The 12,303-nt window shown below is 39.9% G+C and overlaps 1 protein-coding gene across 1 annotated transcript in view; it reads left to right on the forward strand.

The window, feature by feature from the left end:
- T265_09554 (hypothetical protein) overlaps window positions 1-9,345 on the forward strand; it is a gene marked incomplete at both ends in the record, with an annotated part of 33,156 nt that extends 23,811 nt beyond the window's left edge. The window contains one exon of the mRNA XM_009175660.1: window positions 8,851-9,345. Within this exon, the coding sequence (XP_009173924.1) occupies window positions 8,851-9,345 (495 nt within the window). The remainder of the gene's footprint in view (window positions 1-8,850) is intronic.
- Window positions 9,346-12,303: the final 2,958 nt, after the last annotated feature.

Here is a 12,303-nt window from a genome sequence, read left to right on the forward strand (position 1 = left end):
TCAGTAAAATTAGGTAGAAACTCGTGTTTAAGGGGACTGTATCCAGGCAACGAGCAACTCAGTATGAAATTACAATTTTGTTCGTGGCCATCATTTGTCATTAAAGCAGTTTAAATATGCGAAGGTAACCAATGGGAACAGAGTTTTTGAAGATCCAGCCTGGTTGTGGAAATTAGACAACATATACCAAAAATGGAATTCGAACGGTAAAATCGCGCGGCAAATACGGGCCCAAATTAGTTTTGAATCTTTCAACAGTGTCTCACCAAAAGGTTGTGTAGGCTAGCATTTTCTAATAAACAACTCCGCAGCAATGGCCTTCTTCCTTTCACGAGTACTAGCCTTTTGTGGTTCTAGTTTCCACTCTGGGACCAAAAAGCGTTGAGTTGACCAGTAATGTTTTCATGGAGTGATCCACTGGATGTTCGGTGAGGGGTAATAATACAATTGTCGAGTTTGACAATTTTCTTTTGGCTGTTCCAACTTTGTTACATACCCCCTGCGCGCAGCTCCGTGGTGATTTAAACTCATGGCCTATAGGCTAGTAGTCGATGATAAAACTGTTCGATTACAAATGGTCGGTCAGTAGTGCGACTTTTAACAAGGAGTAGGCGGTGGTACAGCGCTTCGGGTTAAGAGATGGTAGGTAAGTTGAGAATTTTCAGATCCCCTCATTCTATCAGAAACCTTTTCCACCTTTTTTTAAACAAGGCAACTTTGCATCGCCTGATGTACGATGACATTTGGTTGGAACAATCGAGGCCGTGGAAAGTTGAGCAGTGTTCCTACTCATCAACGCTTCTCGCATTCCGACAGATTGCTTAGTGTTAGCAAACATCCGCTTTTAGATAGCGCTTTAGCAATCTAGAAGTTTGTTAATAAGAAAGCAATTTTTGGAGCTTAAATTTGAAAAATATATCCCGAAAATGTGGCTGAGAAACGTTTGTGCCTCATTTACTTTCTGACTACGTGTGATCTGCCGGTAATTGAATCTTTGATGTGAAACATTGTTGTTGGCTTTATTCATCAAATAATCGATTCCACTGTCATCTGAATAACACCGGACTAAAGTGAGTATTAGTTCGTCTAATTTGATAAAGCACATAAAATTCATCACAATTAACTTCAATCGATTTACTTTATACGATTTTTCATGTTTTCAAAATTGTTTTTTGTCAGATTCAAGCCAAAAATATTGAATCAAACTCAAAGAAACTGCCTACTGCAGGAAATGAAATGCGGGTTTTTCCAGTGTTATCGCACGATGTAACCTATCACGGATGGCTGACGAAGAATGTGTTGCCGACTTGTCAAAAGATAACGCCTAATTTTACACAAGTGTGAACATAAGAATACCACGTTGACAGTTCCGAATCTAGGAACACTGAACTAAAGGTAGTTGAAAACGCGATGCGCCAATTTTGTAAAAGAATGCAAAGTAATTGTATATTTTTTAAGAAAATGCCAACTGGCCAGTTACGGACTATTGGACAGGAAAGCAAAACTCTCATGTGCATCCTAATTACAACAACTGAACATCCATCTTCTCTTGAACGCGTCTCCCTGAACCTTTCTGGATATTCATTGTGTGTTGCTCAATTCTAAGCAAATGCTGCAAAACAATTCAAGAAATCCGCAATAGATCTCAGTTTTCAAGCGAATTTACTAGGAGGAGGCATACTACTCGCATGCATCCCCATCAGTACTATCACCGTTACACGAGTAGTATTCTTCATGCCCCCCAACGTAAACAATTTCGAGCAAATTTCGTCCCTAGCTTACGATTTCAAGAGTGTTTGATTTCGAGTTAGAATTTCTCAGACACCTGAACACATTGCTAAGCAGGGTGGTTGGTTTCTAGTAACCAAAAATCTTCATTGCTCGGACAAATGCACTGCTGAGTATGATCTCTCAAACACCTAATTGTGAACATCAGATTGAACATCAGATTTGTTGCCTAAAATTCTTGGTTTCAGAAAACTGAGCCAAATATTCCAGGGATAAGGACAAGTTAAACGACTAGTTTGCTTTGATGTAATTCTTCGACTTGCATATCACTGATTGAGTATCTTTTTGCTTGATGTGATCGCACTCAGAAGCTCCCTGTTTCACTCATGACGCCAACAATGTCTTAATCAATAAGCGTTACACTGGTAACTTTGCATTATTTGTAAAAACAATTGAATTCTTTGCAAAGTAATCGATAAAAACGAATTTCGTTATTTCGTTATGTTACTTAAAAGGGAATGGAATGTTTTCGTTGGTCGCATTAATTGTTGCATTTGGAGGAAATGCTATTTGGTTGGACTCATGAGGAATCACGCGCTGTTGAAGAACGTTGCATGCAACAGATGGAGTCACCTAATCAAAAATTAATTATGAGCTGGCCGTTATTCGACCGCTGGAAGTCTTCGAGCTGTACTGATGACAGATAAATTAACGCAGTTTTCCTCTCTAATGTTTAGAACAGGTGAGGAGGTGTTTTTACTGGTAATTATTATATCTGTGTATATTCAAAGCTGTAGTTTTCCAAAGCGCATGTCATGGGTACGTGCAATTACAACCTATTTCTAGAACACTTTATTAGTTAGTGGGAAACTTATGCACCTTTTTGAAAACTTTTAGATGTGATTCCAAGAAGCCGGATAAGTAACTTGTCATTATTTTCTTAAAGGAGTTGTTTGGTAGAAATATTTGCGCGACTGTTAGTTATTTAGCCTAATCCCTAACTTTGTGAAGTCAGACGTGCAGACATATATGTGTCGATTTTTTAGCTGGAACAAATATCGAAGTGATAATGAGTCACCGCTGTCTCATGACTAAAGAAAAGAGGCTTTGCAACATACACACATTTGCAAAAATAATTTGGTTTTGCGGTAGACTCACTTTGAATCCAGCTGAATCCCTTGTTTGTGATGTGTTCAAATTTGTTTGTTTCACTTTAGAAAGTTTCCAACTGATATGGCTGGTAATTCTGAATTGCGGTTTACTCTTGTAAAAGGGGGGCTAATCTTGAATTCTATCCTTATTAAATATTAAAAGCGGATTTAGGCTTAAAACGTGATAATTTTCAGGTTCCTTATCTAGATAAGTTGTAGGTGCTTCTTAAGGATGGCCAAATAAACCAGTCATTTTACGCGATACCACTTGTCAAGTTAATGAAATGTTTTGACACCACGCTAGATTGTTGCTCCACAGCGTCGATTCGAGAATTCGAGCGAACCTTGTTTCCTTCAACAACACTGCACTGAACAAGTGAAAAGATTAGCATTCATCTGAAAATTGTTAATCTGCCAAAGTGACACTCAGGAGCGATTCATAACAACTTCCGCCGTTAATCCAGCGTGGTGCAGCTAAGAAATAAAAACTAAAACCTAAAACATTCGAGGACCACGCTAAAAGGACAACATGCATAATCGGCATGAAAACCAATCCATCTGCTTTACAAACATGTCTTTACCGTGTTTTTTCAGTTTTTAATTGCCAATATTTCAACGTTTGCCCTCGCTTAAATGTGTAATCTTCCTTATAAAGTGACTTGTTCTGCTATTGTTTTCAAAGATGACATTAAGTTTGAGGTGGATTTTGTTTCATCCACCTCGCAAGGCAAGGATCGTAAGCCTACATAAGCCTGTCTCCCAAACGTGCTTTCTTCGCAAAAGATCGGATTTGCTGCGGACGTTTTCAAGCGTCACTGCATACCGGTAAAACGTACAACAAGAGAATGCGTTTCAGCAAGAATAGCCTTCAGATATCACCTACAGTAAAATTGCCACACAACATGCAAACCAAATTTGGATCGTACTGGGAATAAATGAAAAAAAAATGTTGGAAATTTCGAAAAATTATAATTTTGCGGCAAATCGTTAATGTGGACTTGAAGTTTTATTCTTGACTAAAAATCTCTCTTCAGTGAACTGCTGGATAATTTTACATATTTAACATTCTCGTTTTATGTATTCTGAAATTTACCAGGGCCTTCAGTAGTATAATAGTGGCTATGTTAGTATTCGGGTTATATGTATGTGTGCGTTTTCTATGTGTAAAGAAACTTTCTTTTGGGAAGAACAGTATAAAATGTCCGCTAATTTAGACGGTTTTATTGGTTTGCTGTTACGAAATTGTTCGCAATGATATAATCACCGCATAGTAAAATCGTCTTCATGCAAAGCGAGAAGAAAATGCTCTGGCCACCTAAACGTTTCTGTTAGAATGCATTCTCCGTTAGTAACCTTTGTCAAAATTCATTTATACCGAGCAAATTGTTACAGGCGCCATAGACAGCAACTGAACCATCTATAGATATAGATGTCATTTTTTGCTGGTCACAGACTATTGACACCCGTCAGTGACGAATTCGTGACAGTTGGGGTTTAATGGGACGAATTCTCACACTTGGAAGGCCTGAGATCCTAAGCGGTTGATATTGTTGGCGCGAATCATTAAAAAACTGGGTCTTTTTATGGACAAAGTTTGCATATAACTTTCCAGCTTAAACAACTGTGTTACTATCCTCGTTTGTGAATTGCCATTCTGTGAGAAATGAAGACTTGGTTAAACTCGTTATTCACGATCTTTGAAAGAATGCGTTGCCCTCGAACATCTCAATTTTTAGTTGGAGTGATATCCCAGCTATCTTAGTGTATTGTCTGTCAGAATATATTTTTATTAGGTTGCCAAAACCATTTCGCAACTCATTATAAGGTTTACACTTCTTGGAGTTGATTAAGCAATTATGAGCGTTAAGTTATCATTGTGCTAAAGTCTAACAAACATAAGAATAGACTTTATACCCAGAATTGTACCACAATACTTCAGAACATCATTCCAATCCAAAGAAGAACCGCCTTTGTTTGGCATATCCAGTCAAGGAATATGATAAATGAGGGGTTCATCTAAACCTATTAATAATAGCAAAGTAATCTGCCAGTGACTGTATTTCGCCATACGAGAAACATTTGGGACATGAGCAAAAATGAAGTTAACGAGAACCCGTTGGATGCTCTGGCTGATAAGACACAGAAAGGGCAAAGTAGATGTGTGGTTGCTAAATTGATTTGAGTAAACCGACGAGTACTGTATTAAGTCAGAAAAAATACTCTGTTAGCTGTTCAAGAATGTATTTTAATCGTTTTCAATTATTCGGAGATCCCAATTTCAATTTTGTATATTTTTTTAAAATTTTTATCCAGTTTCTTCCTTTAAATGTGGCGGTTCTGTGTGCATGGATAAGCGGATTTCAGTTTTCGATTTATCCTGCGGCGGTTCGTGGTTTTACTTGTCTCGTAAGAATTTGCGAGGTGATAGATATCGAACAAATAACAAAACGTCAAAATGGACAAATCCAACTCGACTCGAAGTAAAATCTTTTCGCAAGTTGGAACTTTGCAGTAGGGAGCGATATTCTGATATCTAGCCTGAATCTAGCCTTTTGTCAACCCGTACTAACATTCTGAAGACAATGGGAATTTTGCCGGATGGGAGGTTTGTTAGCGCTAAAAACAAATCTCGTCATCATCTTATCTTATTAATCCTATGAAGTTGAGGAAGTACTTTAAGCTTCAGTGATTTAAGGGCTAAATCCTCTTAAAACCCCTCAGTAGACCCACAGCTAGACGTTGTTTTTAGTGCATTACACGGAGAGTTAACCGATGTGAATGATTTAATTTACGTGCCAGTGTGTTCAACTATAAAGTTGTTCCATGTTCTTAGCACAGGTTTCATCCTAGCAGATGGAATAATTCGAACCAAATATTATTGGCAATCCTCTGAAAGCAATCCTCTGTTTACCTCCGTGAAAACGTTTACTTTTCGGCATCTATTCTTTTTTTCGGCCAACCGCCTGTTTCACCTTACTAGCTCTTTTAATCTTCAGAAAGAACAGGTAATAGTTTGTGGTTGCAACAATGCGTTTTTGACCTTTCTCCAAAATGGTCTATAGGACAGATTGGACGTGAGTGGGTTCACTGCAATATTGTACGGCTTGAAGTAAGCAACTAATCGCCCTAATTTGCAATAAAAAATCAAATAAAAATATAAAAGACTATATCTGCTTTATTTGGTGGCCAAATTGCTTCTTAGTCGTGCCCCGTGGATTTCTGTGGATTTGAAAGCTTTTGGCCGGCAAGTGTCAAAATATGGCACTCAACAGAGATAGGAATCTACCGACTTTAACGGTGATAGATCAGTAAAAGAATATGAGGATCAGTGTTGAAATTCAGACATTTTCAATTAGGCATGATCTAGGTATGGAACTGTTGGAGCAGGTTGGTGTTTAACTTTTGAAAACACGAACACGACAAATTTTTAAACTAGAAACTTAATCATATGTGCTTAAATTCAACAAATACTAGTTTGTAATCCCTTCCTGAGAGCCTAGAATATTTTGCATAATAATTCTACCGCGTGTACCGTGCGACTTAGTTGTTGGAAGTTGATCTACTCCGAAGGACTTTGAATAATACTCGTTGATTCTGTTTGACAAATGTGCAACTAACTTAGTTTCCGGAAGCACGAGTTAGTGAACCAGCAACAGTCAGTCTTGCGCAGACGGGGTGTGCAACGAATTTGCATTTAATTCTCCGAGGCAAATAAAGGTCCGAGTTAACCGGTTATAAACGTACAAATTCTCATAACCATTTCGCTCTCTGAGTGTTACATTCCAGAAGGCTGTCAGTAATAGCCACGATGCTACATCGTTGCAATGTATTTTCTTGCAATTTGTCATTCCATTGCTTATATGAACTGCTTCGGGAAATTTGCCATATATGCATCTTCAATCGTTATCATTTAGAATGACAAGACTGTTTTACATATTATCGTATACAAAAGAAAGTAGCCAATTCTTTGGTAATTTTTAGTCAGACAAAATAGCCTCGTTGATTCTAGAATAGCATTATTACCCCTGGTTGCATCCTGACTGTGTTGTAAAAACTGTGCGAGGGAGAGATGTGACATATCATGTCGTTTGGGGTTTTCTTTGAATTCTTTTAGGCTTTCGTTATTTTTGCCTTCGCTTAAAAGTCCCACGAAGTTCAGGCTGTATCCTAGAATGGAAGAATGCATGAGTAAATTGAGACACTATGAATGGCGGGATGTTTAAACGATTCCAAGGCAGTTGTCCCAGATTTGAAATTCATTTCATTAGCAGCCGCGGATGAATAACCATCAGAATAAAAGCGATGAACAATGCGCCCGATTGTGCACACACTCCAAAAGTAACTAAGACTATTAAAATTAGACAACCAGACAGACGCGTTATCTATTTGTAGGGTAAAGCAGCGGCAGAAATGCTTGGAGTTGCTCAAACCGGAAAAATTAGAAAAATTTTGAGAACTTTGGAAAAAAATTTCAGGTTTTTTCCCCTGTTGGGCTGAAGTCTTTAAATTTTAGACGACTGAGAGACACTTTATGTCCATAGTGGAATTATCGGCTAGTCGTCTTGGGAAAAGTTGATATAAAGCGAAGATCCAGACCGAGATCTTGACACAAAATTGGATATGAGCTGTCAAACTGACATTCGTCAAGTTGGTGCCACTGTGACAAATTGCTTTCTATCCAAATGATCATTCACATAAAAAACCTATTAGAGCCGTTGCAACAGTGATAGACAAGCACGTGCGCACGCCTTGGATGTTAACATAACACTGCCTGTCGGACTGACCAAATGAATTCTCCATGTTTGTCTGAAGAACAGTTGGCACGGTTCTTTAGCCTGTTCAGGGAATTTCCCCTTTTTATTTTGGGAACCACCGTTTCGGGGAACCACCGCCACCGCCACCACCAACAACAACAGAAACAACTATTCAAACAACCAGTCATACTCCGGCGTCACCCGTTTAACCCAAACGCACAACTGTTCATCGCCAAAACACATAAGAACCAATGCTAACGTCATACTGATAGAACTTCGCTCATGGGCGAAGAAATTTTGCAACAAATTTGCCAAAATCAGAGAACTACCATACTACTGAAGTTTTCGATTTTTTCTTTCTATATCAGATTTCGGTTTGCTCACAGAAGATCACACATCGATACTGTTTTTCAAGGACACATATTGCTCTTTGCGTAACAATAATGTTCATGTCCGCCCAAAATTCACTAATACTTCCTCATATAGATCAACCAGCTTTTTCAGTTTGTAGATTTACTGGCAGCCACCTAACAAGCTACTTGTTTGGTTTGTTAAGTACTGGCCAGACGGTACGGTTAAAGTTTAAGACACCTAGTTCAGTTTACCACACTGGGAGAAGTTGTTTGCCTATAGTGTCGCAGTGGTTGAACTCGGCAACCAGAAGCATCAGTGACTTGTCTACCCGAAAAAAAACTGCAGTCATATTTGTCCGCTGCAGGATGACAATGCAGGTCATCTGAGCCATCGCCATCCACTAGGTTCGGCTAAGTGGATAGAACACATCAGGCGCCATGAGGATTCCTTAGGCCACCATTGGAGGGACTCGTATTTCTGCATGATCATTCGGGGGCGAGACATCCCTAAACCAACTAAAGGTCAGAGGCAACGCGCATAAGAGAAGTGAACAGAAATTAATCAAACTCCGTTTGTTTTCATGATTTTGCAGACACGCACAACCACTTTATCCGTAAAATCACAAGAACTCTGGTGCTGCATTTGAATTTTGTTGAAAGCTGACTTAGATTTTGGCTGTTTGCGGTTCGGAACAGTTAATCACAATGTTGATCAAAACAGGACTCGTGAATTTTTCTTCAGTGTAGTTCATCAGCGGAACACGCGATTTGCGGTGTAACAACAGTACGTGTAGAATCGATAACCAACTACGCTCAAGACATTCCACGTTTACGAGACTGATTTCTCCAAATTTTTCATTGTAGATGATCAAAATGCTGATGACTGTGGCAATAATGTACGGTTTGTCCCACCTGCCACACCATATACTATACCTGCACGGATCCATTCATCGCGAGTTTTGGCGCAACTCTTGGGCAGTGCGTTTATGGGCACTGGCCACATTGCTGCGTGACTCTTCCACATGTTACAACCCATTCATCTATGCTTGGGTGAACAAAACATTTCGTAAGGATGTTCATCACCTTCTCGCCCTCTCCTGTCTGCCATGTGCCATGTTAAAACAAAAATGCCGGAGCTGTTGCAGCGGGCAACAACGTGTGCCAACTATGAGCGGTCACCCTTTGCCTGTTGACGGAAGTTCCAGTGTTGCCGCACAACGAAGACAATTATGTCGGGTTTCTCACAACCATCATCAGTTATCGCTGCCACTTCGAAGAAACGTTCATGTAGACCAGAAAACATCTATAACAACGATGCGCTCTTTTAACAATCATGACAGACCTATTACTTCTAAGTAGAATTACTTCATTATTCCGGGGTCACACGCTATGATCTTTGCATTTTGGCGGACAAGAAAGGACGATAAATTGCGCGAATAATGTGTACAATATTCAGCTTCAATTTGGAACCATGTACAGCTTGCGAATGTACTGCACCCAATTTATCTCGTGTGCCGTTTACGTGTAATTCCAATATGAAAAACTGCCGTTTCATTCTTCATGTCTCCGGTCGTGAACAGAGAAGAAATTTGTTCTGTCACACAGGCTTGTTTCATGTGGTTGAAAGCAAAAAAGTTCAGTTAGCACACATTTTTATGTTGACGGTTGGAGTGAAAGTCATCGGACTATAGGAACGTTGGTTTATAATTAATTTGACTTTTTGGCCAATTCAAAGCTTTGCCTTACACGTCAAATATCAAGGCATACGCAACACTGTCCGACTTTCATGGATCCAGGCGTAAAATCTCTGGTTCTGTGGATTGCTCTTTTTGCACTTTACACTTCTTTTCGTGTTGATATTTTGTTTAAGATGCAGTGCAGTTAATATGGTACAAGGAGATAACTACCTGGTTTGGCTTACGTAGTTCAAATTTTCACGCTGCATCAGTCAATCAAGTTGCGTAACGTGGACTTGACCAGACTGTCCCCGTTCGCATAACGGTTTTCATTTAACTGACGTTCCAAGGTCGATGAGTTTGCCTCTGACTTTTGCAGTACTGCTGGGTCAGTTGTTCAATAAGTAGATGCATTTGATTCGACGATACATTCATTGTAACTGAGGCTATTTGAACACCCTCACCCAGTATTCTTCTCAGAACATGCGACCGTTCATAAAGCCACCTGTTTACATGTATATGACAAGAAAGAACTGGTAGATGGACATGGAACGTGTTGAGCGCTGGAAGTACGACTACCGTGCGCGTCTTGAAAGAAGTTTGGGAGGCATTACGCCAGTTATCGTGACACCCTCCAGAGTCCAGGTGACAGGCACACCAGGTATGGAAACCGAAAACATTTGGTGCCCCAGGCCCAAGAAATTTCGAGTCTAATTCTGCGTTCCACGATTACAGCTGATTTGTGATTGTACTTACATTGGTGCGTCCAACTGGGTTCTCACACACAAGATCTTGCTTCATTGGTGCATGAACTATGGATAACCTAAGATATGCAGTACAAACGGAATGGAATGTAAAATTTCGGATAAAGTACTTATAAAATGCAAAGTTACGAATAAAGTGTCACTGCTTGTAGCCAAAACGTAGTGGAAATGTTTGAACAGCGTTGAATTGCTACAAAAATTAGGAGTCAGAGCCCCTTGGAATCAATCCCTTTCGACAGATCAACTAGCTGCGGACTAACTCTGGCGAACGATATGCCAAAAGCCACTGAATAATGGAAAAACATTATACTAAGGCATCCGTGCAAAGTGTCTTATTTCAATACTAATGGAAGGAAGAAGGCCTTCGCTGCGGAGCTATTTAAGTAGGAAATGCCAACTGACCGTTGAACAGAAAAGCAAAACACTAATCTGCATCTTAGGTACAAAAACTGGACACCGATCTTCTCCCGAACTAGTCTTCTTGAACTTTCCTGGAGATTCATTGACTCCACTCATTCGTCGGTCAAATCCAAGCGAATGTTACAAAGTGGCTCCACGAATTCCGCAACAGATCTCCTTTTTTCAATAGACGCAAAGCGAAAATTCTACGAACAGCACAATACCACTCGTGTGCCTCCCCATCAGTAGTATCACCGTTACACTAATAGTAGCATTTTGCACTCAAAATTCCAACTGGTGTGCTGGGCGGCAACTTGGATTTGGGGAACATTTTCCGATCAGCGACCCTTGGCCGGACAGTTTAAACTGCTAGCTGGGTGATAGGGGTTCAAAATCTCTCAATGTATTTTCGCGATGTGTGCTCTTGTCAATTCCTAATAGAAGTGAAGTAGCTGCGCAGTGCCTCTCGACACTTCAGCATACATCGACTTCACTTATAGGATGGAATCTCAAGTGAAATCACTTTTGAATTTTGGTGATGCATTAGAATGAGTGAAGGCGAAGGTGACTCTGGGTTACCAAGCAAACATGTTTTGAGGGCACTGCGAACTACAGGTGTTGCCCCAAGGTAAACAATACAAGGAGCGTTGTACGAAGACCACCTACAAACTCTTTGTTGCTTTTAATAGCATCAATAATGTAGCGTGTACCTACATAAACAGATGTGTGTATCCACATGATATGTCCTTCGAGGAGAACTTCGAATTCTGGGCGGATACCTAAACTTTCTAAAAGAAATCACTGTTAAATCCCTTCAGAGCGCTAAATTACTCGCCCCAACAGAACACCTTTTTACTCAAGCGACATCACTGCAACCTGCACTGTTCAGATTAGTGAAAGTTATGTATGAAAACCGATCGAAACATAAATTTTACAAGCAGAAATTACACAACTCGTTGCATTCTCTCACGGTATAGGGGCTATCACATCCCTTTCCTGAATGAAATGTCATTTTTAAATTAACTGATGATTTGCCTCTTTTATCGTAGAAAACTTGGTAATGGAAGGTGTGAGGTATGAACAAGTGTGGCACTATCATAGGCAAAATATCAGATTGAAACAATAACTGTGGGATGTCGTGGCTTATTGTGATCTTCAGTAATGGCTGGCCATAGGGTGTTCGGCAATCTGACTCTTTCCACCCAAATTCACTGTTGCGCTTTGTTGAGAGAGGATAAGCGTCCACCAATCAACTTCAAAATCCAATAACTGAAGTCAATCACTGCTTGTCTCAAACTTTCATGCCACAATTGAGTTCCGGTCCGCTCGGCTATCAATCATTTTGGCTTCATCGCAATTTCCAGGCAAAGGAATGCAGGTAGACACTGGGAGTGTTTGACGCAATCTGTCAACAAGCAGGCTCACGTGCGCTTATCAAGCACTCCATTTCCGATCACTAGTGTTTGCTGAAGTTGCAG

This window comes from Opisthorchis viverrini (genome assembly GCF_000715545.1).
Source record: "Opisthorchis viverrini unplaced genomic scaffold opera_v5_284, whole genome shotgun sequence".
NCBI classification, from domain to species: domain Eukaryota; kingdom Metazoa; phylum Platyhelminthes; class Trematoda; order Opisthorchiida; family Opisthorchiidae; genus Opisthorchis; species Opisthorchis viverrini.